Source organism: Protopterus annectens, chromosome 5.part1 (assembly GCF_019279795.1).
Source record: "Protopterus annectens isolate FY-2018-M chromosome 5.part1, PAN1.0, whole genome shotgun sequence".
Lineage (NCBI taxonomy): Eukaryota > Metazoa > Chordata > Ceratodontiformes > Protopteridae > Protopterus > Protopterus annectens.
In genome coordinates this window covers 106,992,832-107,012,197 of record NC_056736.1, presented here as the reverse complement: position 1 = coordinate 107,012,197, position 19,366 = coordinate 106,992,832, and the positions used below count along the sequence as shown (strand labels likewise).

The window sequence follows — 19,366 nt, the reverse complement described above, 5'->3', positions numbered from 1 at the left end:
TGCGTTTGTTTCCCTTTTGCAATTAGCCAAGTTTGGGGTCTTTGTTTCGATTCTTTTTCATATCTGATGTACAATGATGTTTCTGCAAGTTGCTGTTTAATACCATACTCATACAGTATATATATAGCCAAATGAGTGTACATGCCCACACCCATACACAAAAAATAGTGCTACATCTGACAGGCACAAACCTGAATGAATGTTTAATTTTGTAAAGTTCTGGCTAAACTCTCTAAAATGCTTAATAAAAATAACTCAAGAATCAGGCTCCTGATCAATGGACTGGAATGATTCCTTAGCAGATGCAAAATAAAATATATGTGCAAGCAAAAATAAAAACTCAGCATGCACATGGAGTTTTGAGCTCCTGTACTTCTCACTTGTAACTGAAAACAATCCCTGTTTAACACTGCACCATAATGAGACGGCTAACAGCTGGACTGTAGAAGGGAGATGATCATGAGTGTCAACAGAAAAGTTTTCCCAAATAACGTGGCACAGCTTTAATGTCAGATGAGCTTAACTAGCAATTGCCTACCCTCCATTCTTCAAGTCTGCTGGCACAGACATTGGCAAAACCATGTCACGAGAAAAAAAAAATTTATACTTTTTACTACACAAAATTAGGCCATCAAGTAACAGTGCTAAAAAAATTAAGCTTTTAACTCAAAACTCTGAACTCAAACACTTATATTAAGGCAGAGAAAAAAAGAACTGCAGAAGTGACACTAAACTGTTATACGCTTCTAACTGCACAAGTTACAAGTGTACAAGGACATATGAAATTTGCCTTCTCTTCATAATATTATGGGAGATGTGCAATTTTTTTAATGTACAATGGCACTCAAGTTTTTAATTACTCACTCATGCAATTAACCCAGACTTTACTAGGTACAGATGTTGTGAAATTATATGGTCTCCTCAGTAAAGCACAAGTAAGACTGCAAGAGCTGTAGTTCTTGCGGAACACAATTTGATTCCTTCCACCCTCATTTGCCCACTATGTGACCTTGAGAAAGTCACTTAACCAAACATAACTTCTGAGTTGCCACCGAAAAGGGGATGTCTCTCCAACAGGCACACACGATTAACAAATAAGTATTATTAATGGGGGGGGGGGGTTGGCACAATGGTTAAGGTGTTTACATCAAAGACACAAGGTACAGGATTTGACTCTCACCTTTGAGGGAGAAAACTGGCTAGGCTTGAAATGGCTCACAAGGGCAGTCAGCCTAATACTTACCTAAGAACCTGTATGTTCTATAACAATCATCTTAAAAGAAAGGTGATGAAGTACTTATCCAATGGAACAGCATAAAACAACGCTGAAACAACAACAAAAGAAATACATAAAGGACCTACTTATTTGATACCCACTACTATGATATGCTTGGTTAAGCACCACCACTTATGGCATACATAAGACCACAACATATCCACAGGGAGTGTTTTCTGTCTTTATTAGCCATAGTGATTAGTAAACACCTGTGTATGTCATTGTACATTCTCATTCCAGTGTGATGAAACCTTTTTACCCAGTGGAAAGCTGAATATCTGTAAACACTTTTTTACAAGTTTGTGTTTTGCCAAGGACTTTCAGTAACCATTACATACGAGACTAATGCTTATTTTTCTCATTTACACTTGAAGTTAGTGAAGAATGGATAAGGAAGTCCACATGTTCTTGATTAAGGATCCATAAAGGAAGACAGAATGCAAACACAAAATTGTAAGGATGGCAATAAACTAATTTTTGAAAATTCTAAAAAAATGAAGTACATTCAAATATATAATACGCACTGCAAAATGAGGAAGAAGGTCCTCTCTGTCACTTTCTGAAAATGCAGAGATCTCTAGTGCTCTTGGACGATGGTCTACCACAGCATGAACTGGAACTCCTCTGCCACGTCCACGGATACCTCTTCCTCTCCCTCGCCCTCGTCCACGTGTCACACCCCGACCCCTTATATGGCCACCCCTGCCACGATTAGAAGCAAGGATACCCCGTTTAGCAGCCTAGAATGAAATTAATATAAATTTTGAAATGTTTCTTTTGATGTGTACATTTAAAATGTAAAATGTAATGCAAAGCCAATTTACAAATATTGCAAAGATGCAGCTTTCTTTTTATATGTAAAACATCTTACAGATAAAAACTGTTGAAATAGATGAAGATGCATGTATAACCATGTCTTCAACAGCAAAACTTAACATTTCTTTTATCCTGAAAAAATATCAGTCTCAGTTGCATTAATATAAACATTGATAAGCATTACAACATTACATGTGCATGATTATTCAGAATTTAGAACAGTAAAAAAAAAAAAGGGAGAGTAGTTTCATTCACTTTTTCAATGTGTTACACATCCAGTACAGCTGTCTCTGCTTGAATACAGCCGGGCAGCTGCCTGTAAGGATCGCCACCAGGTATAATATTTCCGTTCATAGTTTACAGCTGCAGCGGCTATGCTTTTCAGCCATACTGCACTACGGCAAAGTGCTGCTGCAGCCATTTGGTTTTGGCGATGTAGCTCGCAGGGAAATGTCTTGCGAGCAACACACTGGAACCCGTGGAACACCTCCATTAGAAAGTAAATACCACTGTCATAAGATATGGCCAAAAAAGAGGATATGTAGAAAGTAGAGAAAGGACAGGGGGCTGGAGGGTGGGTAGCCAGGACTGCAACAGTGAATACACTCGAACATTTACATTTATGGCAAGTGAACACAACTGTACTATGTTTTTCGTGTTTCACTGCTGCAGTCATCACACTTGGGATGATTCCCAAAGCTGAGGAATGGTGGAGGCAGTCGAGAAGTATTAGGGCTGGCTAGCAGGCCTTGTACGACTGCTGTAGCAAATCCAGCTCTGGATTTAGAAAAGATAGGTAAGTGGTAATGCTTGGTGAAGTTGTGTACAGAACTCCAGGTTGCAGCTTCCAGGATGTCCCTGGCAGGGACTCCCCTGAGAAATGCTGTAGAGGTTGAGGTAGCCCTAGTGGAATGAGGTCTGATCCCCTGTGCGGTAGGCTTTCCATGGTGTTTGTAGCAGAAATGGATGCAGTGTGCTATCCATTTAGAAATGGTTTGCTTTGAAATGGCCTTGCCCTCTGCCCCTGTAGCAAAGCCGACTAGCAGCTGGTCAGATTTTCTGAAAGGTTTAGTCCTGTCAAGGTAGAACCTGAGCTATCTGTGCACGTCCAAGGAGTGCAGGATCCTTTCCCCTTTATTCTGAGGATTAGGAAAAAAAAGGTTGGTAAATGCATGGACTGGTTTAAAGTCACACTAGATACCACCTTGGGTATAAATGATGGGTTATAGTCCTGAGGGAAACCCTGTTTGCATGGAAGATAAAGGGTTCCACAGCCATAAGGGCCTGTAACTCAGACACTCTTCTTGCTGAAGTGATGGCTAGAAGTAAGACTGTTTTCCAAGAGAGGAATTTTAACTCTGCTGTAGCAGCAGGCACAAAAAGGGGGAATGTGAGCTTCTCTAGTACCAAGTTAAGGTCCAAAGCAGGAGTGGGAGCCCTCCTTGGGGGTCTTAAATTGTTAGCTCCTCTCAGGAACTGTTTGATCAGAGGGCGAGAGAAGAGGGATGGCTCAGTATTGTAATGATCTTAGATGACAGATGCATAAATCTTAATTGATGAAAAGGATAGGCCTTTGTGGAGCAGCTCTGCTAGATAATCTAGGATTTGAGGTAAGGTGAGCACGGCTGTGCTCCTTCCTTGAGACTGGCTCCAAGAACAGTATTTTTTCCACTTTTCTGAATAGTATTTCCTAGTATCAGACCTCCTGGCCTCAAGGATAACATCCAGCACCTGTTTGCTGAGGGTTGCTAGTGATGTATTCAGGGAATAAGCCAGGCTGCCAAGTTCAGGGTTTGCAACTGAAGATGCAAAATCTGTCCCTCCTACTGGGACAACAGAGAGGGGGACTGATGTAGGTGCCAGGGTGGCACTGCTGTCAGACTGCGTAGGAGTGGGTACCAGTGCTGGTGTGCCCAGTCAGGTGTAAAAAGGATTGCCCTTGGCCTGTTCTGTTTGATCTTGAGTAGTACTTTTGAGAGGAGGGACAGAGGAGGAAAGGCATAAATTGAGAGGTTTTCCCATGTAAAGGATAGGGCATCCACCTTCCAGGCTCTGCTGTGAGGGTTCCTGGTGCAAAATTTGCTCAATTGGTGATTTTGGGGGGAGGCAAAGAGGTCCACCTCCAGTGTTCTCCACCTCTGGGTTAAAAGTCTGAATGAGTTGGGTTCCAGTTTCCACTCGTGAGGGTCCAGTAGATTTCTGCTTAAGTTGTCTGCTAGTGAATTTTGCTTGCCTGGCAGGAATAGAGCTTGTAGGTGCACTAGGTTGCTCAAGGCTGTGTTCCACAGAGCCATGGCTAACCTGCAGTGTGTGTAAGAATGAGTTCCCCCCTGCTTGTTTATGTACCAAACTGTGGTGTTGTCTGTCTTTATCAGCAGCTGTCCTGGAAGTATAAGGTATTTGAAGGCTGTCAGAGCATTCTGTACAGCTAGCATCTCTTTTTGATTGATATGCAAGGGAATTTGTCCTGGGCTCCATTTGCCTTGAATGCATTTGCCTGCCATGTGAGCCCTCCCATGCATATAGTCTGATGCGTCTGTTGTCAGGGTTTGGGCGGCAAGGGGTTGAGTGAAAGGAAGTCCCTTGTTGTGGTTGCATGCTTCTGCCCACCAAAGGAACTCTGCCCTTAGACAAGGTATGATAGTAATCACTGTTTCCAGGTCCTGAGAATGTTGACACCAGAGACTACTTAAGTACCACTGAAGTTTCCTCATATGCAGTCTTGCATATGGAATTAGCAGAATGCATGAGGCCATGAACCCTAGGGCTTGCAATATTTTCCTTGCTGACAGCTGGGTTTTGGTGGCCATTAGTGTGAAATAGTTTGTCAAATGAACCTGCTTTTCTGGAGTGAGGAATGCCATCTGGGAAGTTGTGTTCAAGCCTGCTCCCAGGAATACAATTTGTTGGCTGGGCACCAGTTGTGATTTCTTTTCGTTGATGGTGTATCCCAGTGAAGTTAGAAGTCTTTTTACAAATACCAGGTGCTGAAGTAGCAATTCCTGTCTGCCTGAAACAGGCAATCGTCCAAGTATGGGTAAATATGAATATTTCTCTACCTGCAGTATGCAATGGCTGGAGCCAGGTACTTTGTGAATACTCTGGGCGCAGTAGATAATCCAAAGAGAAATGCAGAGAACTGATAGTGCACAGAGCCTGCTCTGAAACGTAGATATTTCCTGCAAGACTCCCTTATGGGGATGTGCAGATAAGCTTATTTTAAGTCTAGGGTGACTAACCAGGTATCGTTGGCTAGCATAGGAAGAAGCTGTTGCAGTGTAAGCATTTTGAATTTTGGGACCACCACAAAAGGTGTTGAGAATTGATAGATCCAGGATAGGGTGCCAAGAGTTTTCTTTTCTGGGCACCAGGAACAGTCTGGAGTAGAAATCCTGTCCCCTTTGTTCTAATAGAACAGGCTGAATAGCCTTGATATGGAGAAGGGAAAGTACTTGTTTTTGAGCCTCTGCCCACTGGTTTGGAGGAAGGTCTGGCAACCCGCTTGGGATTGGCAGTGAGTGGAAGTAGAATTTGTATCCCTGGGATACAATGTTTAGAACCCATCGGTCCTGAGTAATGGACATCCAGTTTTTTGCATGAAGGGCGAGTTTTCCTCCTAGGGGTGCAAGTACTTGGGCATGGCTGGGAAGGATAATTAGAAAGACACTGTGTACTTTTTCCATAAGGGGGTGGCTTACCTCTCCCTGTTTTTGAGGTGGGAACACTCCATTGTTTAGATCTCTGCATATCCTGAGACTGTAGTCTTAGGGGTCTGTTTCCCCTGGGTTTGGACTGAGAAGGCCTGGGAGGGACTGGAAAGGACCATTTTGTTTTGAAGGCCAATGCCTACTGAATCTAGGTGGCTGCACCTGTAAAAACTCTTTGACAGTTTGCATAGATTTATCTTTTTCTTCCATCTTTTTAAGAACTTCTGCTTTTGTGCCAAGCAAACGATCCTGATGTAATGGAGCATCTAGTAATTTTGCTTTGACATGGTCTGGCAAGACTTGTTCCTTCAGCCAAGCATGCCTTCTCAGTACAGACCCAGAGACAGCAACCCTGCAAGATGCTTCTAAGGCATAAAAACCACACTGCAAAGTATGTTTACTAACTTGGTTTGCAGAATGCATTAACTCTTGTAAATTTTTATTTTCTGCACAATCTGGTAGTAACACCATTTTTTGTTTAGTTAGCTCCATAATATGTTGCTGGTACTTCAACATGTGAAACTGGCACTTCAAAGACCTGATGGCAAGAGTTGCAGAGGTACATACCTTCTTACCACATCTGTCTACAGCTCTAGAATCCCTGTCTGAAGGGGTAGGGTTTTTGGCTGCAGTTGCCTTAATGCCTTTAGGTCCTTGGGAAATGGTGTCTGGATCCGCAGTAGGATTCTTAAAGAGAAATTTGTGAGAGTCAGGTACTCTAATACCTGTCAGGTTTTCTAGAAGCTGGTGGTAAAGTGTCAAGAGTAAGAATGGATTCCATGAAGATATCATCTACAATATCCAGGACAGGGGGTATATGCTAGAGGCCTGTGCTGAGGCAAATCTAAAAATTCCCTGAGACTCTTTTTGGACTGAGGATAGTCCTGACATTCCCAGTGGAAATGCTCTCTTAAGGTATGCAAGGTTTCACCAAAAGAAAAATCCTCTTGAGGGGAGGCAGAGGGAATGGATTCCTCTGCATCTGAATACTCATAGGTAGATAAGGGTATGTGCTGGTAATCAGAAGGGTCAGAGTCATCGGACTCCTGGTCTGTAGAATCAGAAGAAAATTCAATTCTTTGTTTTTTAGCAGGGGAAGGTTGGCTTCTCCTAATTAGAGTAATAAGGTCTTCAGCATTCTAAGCATTTGTTTTTGTGGCATGGGAGCTTGAGCATGCGCTTTGGACGTTAGTTTTCTAGGCGTAGTGCGAACTCTGGGCCTGAAAAACTCGGTAGTTTTAGTTAAAAATTTGTCGGTTTAATACGAATATCGGTAGGTCGGAATACACCCTCAGAAGCCGGTATCCGCACAGCGGCTCCGGATCCATCTAAGGTAGAGACATCCACAGGTTCCATAGTCGAAGAAGCATCTCGTGGCATACCACACTCGGAATGCGTCTCAGCAGAGGCCTGCGAATCTGTAGCAGCGGGCATCAGGGGCTGCAAAGTCGCATCACTGAGTACCGGGGGACTGGCGACTAGCTTAATGGAAGTGTCATCGGCAGTTTTTGACCTATGCGGTCTGTCTCTGTCTTTGCACTTTTTCAGAAGATCGGTAGTCGGATGGCTAACAGAAGTCATTTCAGAAAATGGAGAACGAGAAAGAGAATTTAGCTACATAAATAGCCCGATGACGAATGCTTCGGGTGTTAAACAAGGCACAAAACAGACAGTGAGGGTCGTCGTGGTCTGGGCCTAAACAGGTGATGTAGTAAGAATGAAAATCTCTATAAGGTATTAGCTTTCCACAGGCAAGACAATTGTTAATTTTTTCGGACATCGGTTAGAGCAAGAAAAAAGAATCCCCAACAAGGTACTTAGCTTTAGAAGACTTCAGGTTTGAAACTCAAAAAATAAAATTTCAGGTAGCGGCTGACCGGCACTTGCAAACTGCTTCGGGCTCCTTCTCGGCAAGAAAGACTGATGTAATGGCGTCAGCTGCATGTTTTATACCCCTGACGACCTAACATCATGGAAGAGGCGACAGCATCCGACGCAGAAATCCCAAGACACTGGTAATCGGGCCGAGTGATGGCTACCCTACAGGCAGAAAACCCAAATGTTATTACTGCAACAGTGAAACACGAAAGAACATCCACACTCTAGATTAGCATAAAAATGTTTTAATCTCCACTTTCATAAAACAGTTCGTCAGAATAGTTAAAAACAAAATGCACACACTGTTTAAAGCTTAAAACAATTACTAGTCAATTAACAATAATAATAATAATAAATCCAGTAGTTAACCTTTTAACTTCCGTCTCTCTAAGAAGCATTTAATATTGACATGTTCGTTCAAACCAGGGGTGACATCAGCACTAAGTTTTCTCTGCCAACTCACTTCTCTGGTTTCAATTTGATTTTTAAAATTGCCGCCTCTTTTATCTATTCTAACCTGCTCCAAGATTGTAAAAGTACAGTTGTGGACACTTGCCATAAATGTAGATGTTTGAGTGTATTCACTGTTGCAGTCAACACACATAGGTTTATCCTGCCAGGGGTAGCCCTCAGTCGGCCCGAATACCAGAGGCTTAGTATTTCTGCGTCGGCTGCTGCTGCTCCAGGACTGCCGTCATGACATCAGTGGTACAAAATCAGGCAGCCGACACTATTACATCAGTTTTTCTTGCCCCAACTGTCAGGAGCCCCCAAATAAGGAGCTAGGTTATGGTGGAAAAAACACCACCAGTAAAAAGTAAATACCAATAGCCCTGTAAGGAGTCAGTCTTGACATCCAAGTGTGCACCCCAGGCGTAGTCTGATGTGTCAGTGGTTAGGGTCTGGGCAGTGTGGGGTTGTGTGAAGTGAAGTCCCTTGTTGTAGTTGCATGCTGCTGCCCACCAAAGAAACTCTTTCCTTAGACAAGGTATTATAGGTATGGTAGATTCCAGGTCCTGAGAATGTTGGCATCAAAGACTTTTTAAGTACCATTGCAGTTTCCTCATATGCAGTCTGGCATATGGAATTAGTAGAATGCAGGAGGCCATGAACCCTAGAGCCTGCAGGGTTTTCCTTGCGTATAGCTGGGTTTTGGTGGCCATTCAATTGAAGTAGCCTCTGGAGTAAGGAATGCCATCTGGGATGCTGTGTAAAAGCTTGCTCCCAGGAATACAAATTTTTGACTGGGGACCAGTTTGGATTTCTTTTCGTTGATAGTGTACCCTAGGGAGGTTAGAAGGTCCTTTACAAATGTCAGGTGGTGCAACAGCTTTTCCTGTCTGCCTGAATCAGGCAATCGTCCAAGTAATGGTAAATCTGAATATTTCTCTGTCTGCAATAGGCAATGTTTGGAGCCAGGCATTTTGTGAAAACTCTTGGAGCAGTGGATAAGCCAAAGAGAACTGATAATGCATAGATCCTGCTCTGAAATGTAGGTATTTCCTGCAGAAGTCCCTGACTGGAATATGCAGATAGGCCTCCTTTAGGTCTAGGGTGGCTAACCAGGCATCTTTGGACAGCATAGGGAGAAGGGTGAGCATTTTGAATTTTGGTACCACCAGGAAGGTGTTTAGAATGGATAGATCTAAGATTGCGTGCCAAGTACCTTTCTTTTCTGGGTACCAGGAAAAGTCTGGAATAAAAACCTTGGCATATCTGTTCTGCAGGAACGGGGTGAATTACCCTTATGGAGAGAGCAGGGACTGAACTTGATTTTGCGCCTCTGCCCACTGGTTTGGAGGAAGGTCTGGGAACCCTTTTGGGGTTGGCAGGGTGTGGAAATAAAATTTGTATCCCTGGGATACTATGTTGAGGACCCATCAATCGTTGCTGATGGAGGTCCAGTTTTTTTGCATGGTGGGCAAATTTTCCTCCTAGGGGCACGAGCAATTGGGCAGAGGTGAGGAGTGGAATTGACAAGTCATTGTGAATTCTTTCCGTAAGGGGGTGGCTTAGCACTCCCTGCTTTAGAAGTGGAGGTACTCCATTGTTTAGATCTGCATACCCGGAGACTGTAATCTGGGGGGGTCTGTTTCCCCTGCGTCTAGTTTGAGATGGCCTCGAGGGGGCTGGAAAGGACCAATGTTTTGAGGGGCAATGCCTATTGAATCTTGGAGGCTGCACTTGCAAAAAATCTTTGACTGTCTGCATAGACTTAGCCTTTTCTTCCATCTTTTTTAAAACCTCTTCTGCTTTGGTGCCAAACACATGGTCCTTGTTCAAAGGATCGTCCAGTAATTTTGATTTGACATGGTCTGGCAAGGTCTGCACCTTAAGCCAGGCATGCTTTAAGTACAGAACCTGTGACTGCTGCCCTGCAAGATGCTCCTAGGGCGTCAAACACTGCAGGATATGCTTGCTGACTTGGCTTGCAGAATGTCCTGTAATTCTTTATTTTCTGCACAGTCAGGAAAGGTTGATCATTTTTGCTTAATAAGTTCCATAGTATGTTGCTGGTATTTCAGCATGTGGAACTGACAATTTAATGCTCTAATGGTGAGAGTTGCAGAATTGTATACTTTTTTACTCCATCTGTCTAAAGCTTGGGAATCCCTGTCTGAGGGAGTGGGATTCTTAGCTGTAGTTGCTTTTATTTCTTTAGGTCCTTGGGAGATGACCTCTGGGTCAGCAGTAGGATTTTTGAAGAGAAATTTGTGAGAGTCAGGGACTCTGTAGTACCTGTCAGGTGTCCTTGGAGCAGGGGGTAAAGTATCAGGAGTTGGACTGGATTCCATAAAGACAACATCCAAAACAGGAGGGATAGCTAAGGGTCTGTGCTGTGGTAAATCTAAAAATTCCCTGAGTCTCTTTTTGGACTGAGGATAATCCTGGCATTCCCAATGGAAAAAAGAAGTTATGTACTCACCATAAAGTTCCATGTATGTAGTCCATCTCGCAGAACATTATTATGTGTGGGTTCGGAGCCGATCCTCAGCTCTGACTCGGCCGCTTAGAAAGCCTGAAAACTTCTGATTGGCTCATGGCTAATAGGTATCCCATGGTGCATGCACACATTCCCCAGGTCTTGTTCGCTACTAGTCTATCAGGATAAGACAGGAAAAAGGACAAAGGTCCGGAAGAATAAACTGCAATAAAGGCACCCTTGTGGTATAAACCACTGTAGAAAAGGAAAAACTGTTTCCAGATCCTCCAGGAAGGGGGCTGGTGTGTGGGTTCGTAATAATGTTCGGCGAGATGGACTACATACATGGAATGTTATGGTGAGTACATAACTTCTTTAAGTTATGTAGTCCTATCTCGCCTTCATTATTAAGTGTGGGACAGCGTCCCTACCATCTTGAATGGGTGGCTCACTGGAAAATACTCCTGAGTACCGTGGAACCAAACGAGGCTCTACCCCTGGAAGTTAAATCCAATTTATAATGGGAAATGAAGGTATGAGGGGTAGCCCATGTTGCTGCTGCACATATATTATCAATAGGTGCCCTGGCTTGGAAAGCAGTAGAAGTAGAAAAGGACCTGGTAGAATGCGCTTTAACTTTAAAGGGTAACTCCTTTCCCTGAGAACTGTAAATAAAGGAAATACAACAAGAGATCCAGTTCGATAGTGTAACCTTGGAAACTGGCAAGCCCATTCTCACCTCAGCAAAAAAAACGAACAGCTGTTCTGATTTTCTAAATCCTTTGGTCCTGTGTATATAGAAACGCAGTTGCCTATGCACATCCAAATGGTGGAATGTATACTCTGCTTTACTGGAGTGATTAGGGAAGAATACTGGCAATTCAATTGTTTGGTTTAAGTGAAATTGAGAACAGACTTTAGGAATAAAGGAAGGACTGGTCCAGAGAAAAACCCTGTCTTTGTGAAAAATTAAATATGGAGGTTTAACTGACAGGGCCTGTAATTCAGAAACTTGTCTGGCTGAGGTTATTGCTACCAGAAAAAAAAGAGTCTTCCAACTATGGGCTGGCAAAAAGGTGGCAGAGTAAGTCTAGACAGGACTAGATTCGGATCCCAAGGAGGAATGGGGTCTTGCACAGGAGGTCTTAACATCATAGAACCCCTAAGAAAAGATTTGCACAGTTTGAGAGACATATGACTGGAATCATTAATTCCCGCATGAAAATTAGATATTGCTGCTAGCTGAACTCGGAGTGTAGCAGTCGCTGAACCCTGGTGAAAGAGGTCTGAAAGGAACACTAGAACAACAGTAATGGGAGCTGTAAATGGATCACTTTCTCTGTTGTGTGCCCATATAGAAAATCTCTTCCATTTAATGTGATACAATTTTCTAGACGAAGGCTTGTGAGAAGAGGTAATAACATGAGTTACAGCTGGAGACAGATCATGAAGCCTGACTAGTGACGGAACTGGAGCAGCCATGCTTTCAGTTTGAGTGTGTGGAGACTGGGGTGAAGAGAACCTGACGTGTGTCAAGAGGTCTGGCACTGGGTCCAGAGTCCATGGATAGTCTAACAGGTGAGGCCCGAGGAAAGGGAATCAAATCTGACGAGGCCAGTAAGGAGTGATGAGGATCATCTTGCTTCCCAACAACATTGCTTTCTGTATGACCTTGGGGATGAGTGGAAAAGCATAAAGGAGTCCCCGAGGGCCAATCGTGGGCGAGTGCATCTCTTGGAGACTCTCCCGGAGGGGGGGGTTGAGAGAGAAAAAGGTGCTGCATTTGGTGTTGATGGGGCTGACAAAGAGGTCGCAGCAGGGTTGTCCCCATTTGTGGAAGATCATACTGGCTATTTTCGGGTTCAAGGACCATTCGTGAGGTAACAATATTGCCCTGCTTAGCTTGTCCACTATCACGTTGGAAGTCCCCAGGATGTGCACTGCAATGAGAAAGCGTTGGGAAGAAATCACCCTGTTCCAAACTTGCAGGGCATCTCGACATAAGGGGTATGATCTGGTCCTCCCTTGTTTGTTTAGATACCAGACCACTGACATGTTGTCAGTCTGGATAGCTATCGTCCCTAGAAGGAGAAAGTCGTGAAGTGCTTACAACGCTAGAAGCACCACTCTCATCTCTAGGACACTGACATGCAGATGGGTCTACTGATCTTGCCATGTGCCTTGGACAGCCCTGCCAAGATAATGCCCCCCCCCACCCTGAGAGGCATCTGTGGTCACAGTGGCAATGGGTTCATGCGGTACAAAGGGAGTCCCTGTGGTAAGACGACCTGGTTGAATCCACCAGCGTAGGTCCTTTTTGCAAGAATCTGTAATCAGAATCTGATGATGTAGAGGCAACTGCTGAAAAGACCACTGGGATGACAGGAGCCATTGGAGTATTATCATATGTAGTTTTGCTAATGGTACCAAGGTTATGGTCGACGCACCTTCGCTTTGACTCTTCGAAGGGGAAGTATCCTGTAAATTTGTTGCACAAGATTCTGTATTTTGTCTGTAGGTAGTCTGGCTGTCATAGCGACCATGTCTATGTTTGCTCCTATAAAAGTTATAGACTGAGTGGGCAAAGTAGAGGATTTTTCCCAGTTTATCATGATTCCCAACTGGGAACAGAGCTTGATTGTGGAATCTCTCCATTGAACTAGGCGATGCCTGGTGGCGGCGGTCAGGAGCCAATCGTCCAGGTATGGAAAGACTTGGATTCCCTGCCGCCTCAAATGAACTGTGACTACTGCCATGCACTTGGTGAACACCAGGGGGGCTGTGGTGAGACCAAAGGGCAGCGCCCGAAACTGGTAATGATTGACTCCCAGCCGGAAGCGTGGGTAGCTCCTTGATGCTTTGTCCATCATTATGTGGTAGTAGGCATCCTGGAGATCTATTGAGCACATCCAGCTCTCTCTCCCTAACAGAGGGAGTATGGATTGTAGAGTGACCATTCGGAACTTGGATTTCTTTACATACTCGTTTAACCTGCTGAGGTCTGGGAAGGGTCTCCAGTCCCGTTCTTTTTGGAACTAAAAAGAACCTGAAGCATGTTCCGAATCCTGTCTGGTCTGCAGGGACCTTTTGGATGACTGTTTTTGATAGCAGCTTTTTTATCTCTATAGCTGCTTGATCCCTGTGATTGGGTGGCACATCTGTGATCCTTTTGGGAGGGTGTGGTGGAAGGGAAAAGGGTATAGAGTAACCTCTGGTGATAATGTCTTGTACCCACTTGTCTCGAGTGAGATTTAGCCAGGCTTCTGGGTACAAGGACAGGCGACCCCCGACCAGCTCCAGAGACGCACAGTCGGGTTCCACATCAGGAACGCTGATAGGGACAGTCACGAAAGGAATCGCGACCTCCCTGATTTTGTGGGCCTCCCCTGCCTCTAGGGCGACATCTACCATTACATTCTCCTCCCCTGCCTCTGAAGGAGGAATCACCCTGCGTGTCCTGGAAAGGTCTCTGTGATTTCTTGAACCACATTTTACCACTCTTCTGACCTTTAGGGTAAGGTCTAGAAGGAACGGTAAAACGGACTCCCACGGCAGAGAGTCTTTCCTTCCTGTTCACACCTGGTGAGGGTACCTTTCACCTTGGGTCCAAAGAGAGAGGATCCGTCCACAGGAGCATTGGTGAATGTAGACTTGAAAGGCTCAGCAAAGTTGCATAGACGCATCCAGGAATGTCTCCTTAAGGAGACTCCTGAAACCGCCGCCCTACACGCACCATCAGCAGTGTACGAAATCAGCTGCATGGAGGAGTTAACAATAGATGTGAGAGTAGCCAACTGAGCAGACACTGTAGATTTGACTGCTTCAGTAGAGGTACCCTGAAGAGTATCTCCTAACACCTATAGGCAATCTCTCTGAAGTCTCGTAAAATGTGATAGATAGTTCAATGATCGGAGTGTAAAAGCTGCTGAAGAGAAGATACGCTTCCCGTACCAATCCATCGTGCGTGATTCCTTATTAGGTGGATGGATAGAAGAGGAGGTCTCTGCTAGCTCCTTCTTAGTGGCTGCCGCCACCACCAGCATCAACAGGTAAACCCTTGGATAAAAATTCTTTGTCTTTAGGGGCAGAAAGAAATTTATTCGGCCTCCTGGGGACCGGTTCCATAGCATCAGGAGTCTGCCATGCTTTCTGACTCACCAGATCCAGTAATTCATCAAATATGGGAGACACCCATGAAGCTGAGGGTTGAGACCCGAAAGCCTTCAGGTACACTGACTCATCGGACGGGGTAACGGTGGGCCAGCCGCCTTTCTGCCTGAGGATCTCCAAAATGTCTGCAAAAGAGACATCTTCAGAGGACGACTTAGGAGACCCCTCCGACTCACTGAGGTCAGTGTCAGATGTGACAAACTCATCAGGGTAGTCTACATGCTTCCTCTTACATGATCTCTTCCGAGGGGGCTTCGCAGTGGGGTCTTCCGGGGAGGTCTCAGAAGATCGGGGGCCACCCAAATAGGGGTCCTGAGGCTGTGGGTCTTTACCTTCCTGGGGGAGAAAGGATGCTGAGACCGTAGTCGGTGCTTAAGGGAGTATAGCATTGGTACTCCTACATGTTACAGATGAACTATCCAACATGCTCCTCATCCTCACGAAGATAGATTCCCCCAGCTCCAAAGAGAGCGTAAGTGCCAATGGCTCCAAAGGAATCAGCTCAGAGAACGATGTAGGGTCCGAGCTCGGTTCCAAGTGTCCCCCTCGGGGCCGGCTGAAGAGCTTCGGACCCTAGACACTTCCGATGGTGCCAATAGTGTCGGAGCAGAACTCAGCTCTGAGACAACCACACGGGGTGCTGGAGCATTGGACACCACTATAGTCAGCATCGACAACATCGGCTCCAAAAGCCCAATCTGGGTTGGAGGAGGAAAAAGAGCAGGATCGGTAGCAGGAGTCAGCTCCAAAACCGAAAGGGTTGGAGCTGATAAAAATTTTAGCAAGGCCGACGACTTAAGGAGTCTGAGCACCACTCTCTCCATGTCTTCTTCAGGTAAGCTCCTGGAGGATCTGGAGGACAGTGTGGGAGACCTCGCTTTCTGCAATACAGACTACTTTAGAGTAAGGGAGACTGGTGGAATGTCTGTAGACCGGCACCGAAGCACTTGGAACCGAAACTGCAAGGTCCGTGTCCAGAATCTCAATTGGCTCTGAAGACAGTGGTGCCGAAGAGACAGAGTCCAACTCCGATTTTGGCAACTTCTCTGGAGGTTCAGAGACAGAAGATGAGGCTGGAGGCGGCCATTTAGAGGTCTTGTCCTTATCCTTTCTAGAAGACTGCGACCTAGCAGAGGAGGAAGAACTGGCTAGTTCTTCCTCGAAGGAAGGTTTTAACATGCCTTTTAGGATCAGCTTATTCTTCCATTCCTGGAGCACTCTCGGGCTAAAGGAATGACAAAAGAGACAAGTTTCTTGAAGATGTATGGCCCCTAAACAGTACACACAGACGCTATGTCCATCAGTGATGGACATTTTTTGCGAACATTTAGTACACTTTTTAAACCCTAACAGTTTATGCTCTTTATGTTCCTTTGACATGATGGCAGTAGAGAAAAAAAACAACACACACACAACAAGAGAGGAACTAGATCCTTTAACTTAAACATATCTTGCCCTACACTCGCAACAAAAAATAAAAGTGGTTTTACTAGGTTCTCTAACTTAAACGGACCTAGTGCAAAAAAGGAAAAAAAAGGGAACAACTAGCACCTCTAAGTTAAATGGTCTAGTCTAAAAGCACACACTCACGGGAACCACACACAAAAGGCCAACAGGCCCAAGAATTTTCTCAAACAGTTATAAGTCAAATCCGGTTAAAGACACAAATCGGTATCACAATAAAGCTGGCAGCAATCAGAATAACACTTCACACAAAGCAAAAAACTCCTAATAAGTAGTAATAATAAAGAACTAAATCACTTAGCCATGGCCAACCAAAAGAAGCTTCCGACAGAAGACCGGCAAATGAGATCTGGGGAATGTGTGCATGCACCATGGGATACCTATTAGCCACGAGCCAATCAGAAGTTTTCAAGCTTTCTAAGCGGCCGAGTCGGAGCCGAGGATCGGCTCCGAACCCACACGTAATAATGGAGGTGAGATAGGACTACATAACATTGTTCTCTCAAAGTATGTAGGGTTTCACCAAAAGAAAAATACTCTGGAGAGGAGGCAGAAGGAATGGTTTCCTCTGCATCTGAATCCTCATAGGCAGATAAGGGCACGTCTTCATATTCAGAAACCTCAGTCGTCGGACTCTTGGTCAGATAAAGCTGCTGGGGACAAGTCTCTTTTTCCTTTAGCAAAAGAAGGCTGGCTTCCCCTAATCAGCATGATCAGGTCTTCTGCCATTTAAACATCTGAGATTATGGCAAGAAGCAGGCGCTTGAGTTTGGGCCGTTTTTTTAGGCGTAGCTCGTGTTCTTGCCATTAGAAACCAGGTAGTTTTAGAAAGAACTGAAGACACGAAAGACGTCATCGGCTTGGGTTGAATATCTGTAATGTGAAGAACTTCCTCAGAAGCCGGTGCCTGCACAGCGGCTTCGGACCAATCCAAGGCAGAGACATCCGCAGGTTCCGTAGTCAAAGAAGAGTCTCGCTGCATACTGGACTCTGAATGGGTCTTGGTAGCGGCCTGCAAATCCATCAAAGTGGGCATCAGGGGCTGCCAAAGCTCCTCAATGAGTACCTGCAAACTGTCGACTAGCTTAACAGAAGCGTCGTCGGCAGTTTTGGACCTGTGCAATCTCTGTCTTTATCCTTACGTTTTTTTGGAAGATCGGTAGTCGGATGGCTTACCGAAGCCATTTCGGAAAATGGAGATCGAGAATGAAAGTATTTAGCTACAACAGGGGCCCGATGATGAATAGTTCGGGTGTTGAACAAAGCACAAAATCAACAGTGAGGTATGTCGTGGTCTGAGCCTAAACAGGTGACGCAGTAAGAATGGAAATCTCGGTGCGGTATTTGATTTCCACAGGCAAGACGATTGTTAACTTTTTCTGACATCGGTTTGAGCAAGAAAGAAGGATCCCCAATGGGGTACTTAGCTTTAGAAGATTTCAGGATGATTCAATTTCGGAAACGAAAACTCAGGTAGCGGCCTACCAGCACTCGTGCAAACTGCTTTTGCTTCGGGCTCCTCGGCAAGAAAGACTGGTGTAATGGCGTTGACTGCCTGTTTTTATACCCATGATGACATGAAGTCAGTCCTGGAGTGACAGCAACCGATGCAGAAATACTTAGCCTCCGGTATTTGGGCCGACAGAGCTACCCCTAGCAGGATAACCCAAGTATGATGACTGCAACAGTGAAACACGAAGAACACCCACACTGATGCATACCTATCAATTTTGGCATCACTTCTGCCATTCTTTTAGCCATTATAGACAAACACAGATATGTATGTTATAGACAATCATGATTTAGTAATCAAATGGGCCTGTATGAAGCTGAATCTGATGGATCTTTACCCTGTTTAAGTATTACAGCTACTATTGCTTTCTTACAGGATGTTGGTACTTCTCCTCCTCTTAAAATGCTGTTAAAGAAAACCTTCCTCTTAAAATGCTGTTAAAGAAAACCTTCCAGATCTTTATCAGTTCTCCCCACTCTTATCTTATAAACTTCCACAGGAATGCCATCTACTCCTGGGGACTTTCCTGTAGATTGGTTATAACATCACCATTTTTATCTCATCTCCTCTTATCCTAACTGTAAGTAAATGAGCTTCTTCTACCTCTAACCCTGCCATATTTAATTCTTCCATAAACATTTCCATTTGTACCCTTTCTTGATTTCCACATTTCTTTGCGTCATACAGACTTTCACAGAAGTTTTAAAATATTTCTAACACTGCTACATGATACCTTGTTATAGGCTCCTTAAGCGTGGCGACAGCCCATTCTACTTTCTGTTGTGCTAAAAGTTTCTGCACTCTGGAGTTATCAAAAAATAGTTGCTTGACATCAATCTTTTTATACTTATGCATATTACTGAGGTAATACCTTATTTTCTGTTTAGCATTCTGCAGTTGCTCCTCTTCTTATTCTGAGATTCCCCTTTATTTTACAATACTGTGACATTTGTCAGTCCCTCTAAGTAATTATTGTTACTTCTTAACCATATCTCCCTCTCTTTTATTACCACCCTATTTTTAAATTCCAGTTTAATTTTATCCCACTCCCTAGCTATACTTTCAGAAGAAATTTCTATCTTCTCTAATACCTCCTGAATAATTTCCACTATCCACACCTTAAATTCCTCTCTTTTCAAATAGGTGGGAAAGTGCCAGTGTCTCATTTTTATTTCATTACCCTGTGTTTTAGTTTTAATTATTATTGGTGCATGATCTGAAATTGTTATTGGGTGCGATCAAAACCTTCAATTAAATGCACATTTCCTGTGAAATGTAAATTCTGCCTAGCCTAGCCCTGTTTTGTAACCTACAGAATAATATGTAAATTCACTCCAAACTCCTAGTACTGAATTCACATCTTCCATGCCAAATATTTTCATAAATTTCTTTAAAAATGTACCCTCCTTTGTTATATTTTCCCTTCTGGCCCCCCCAGACACAGTCACTGTTGCAAATCAAATTCCAGTCCCCACCTATAAGTAATATTCCTTGCCGAAAGCAGATTATTTTTCCCAGAATTTGAAAGTGCAAAACTTCTCCCTTGCCAGTAGCCCCTTAGTATTACAAATCTGCCATTATCTTTAATATTTTTTTCTATTACTATTGGAGTTCCTCTT

General features: G+C 44.2%; 1 protein-coding gene across 4 annotated transcripts in view; it reads right to left on the bottom strand.

Moving 5' to 3' along the window:
- RBM26 (RNA binding motif protein 26) overlaps nt 1-19,366 on the bottom strand; it is a 1,920,204-nt gene that overhangs the window by 253,763 nt on the left and 1,647,075 nt on the right. For all 4 annotated transcript variants that reach the window (XM_044072914.1, XM_044072916.1, XM_044072915.1 and 1 more), the window contains one exon: nt 1,801-2,016. In XM_044072914.1, the coding sequence (XP_043928849.1) occupies nt 1,801-2,016 (216 nt within the window). The remainder of the gene's footprint in view (nt 1-1,800; nt 2,017-19,366) is intronic.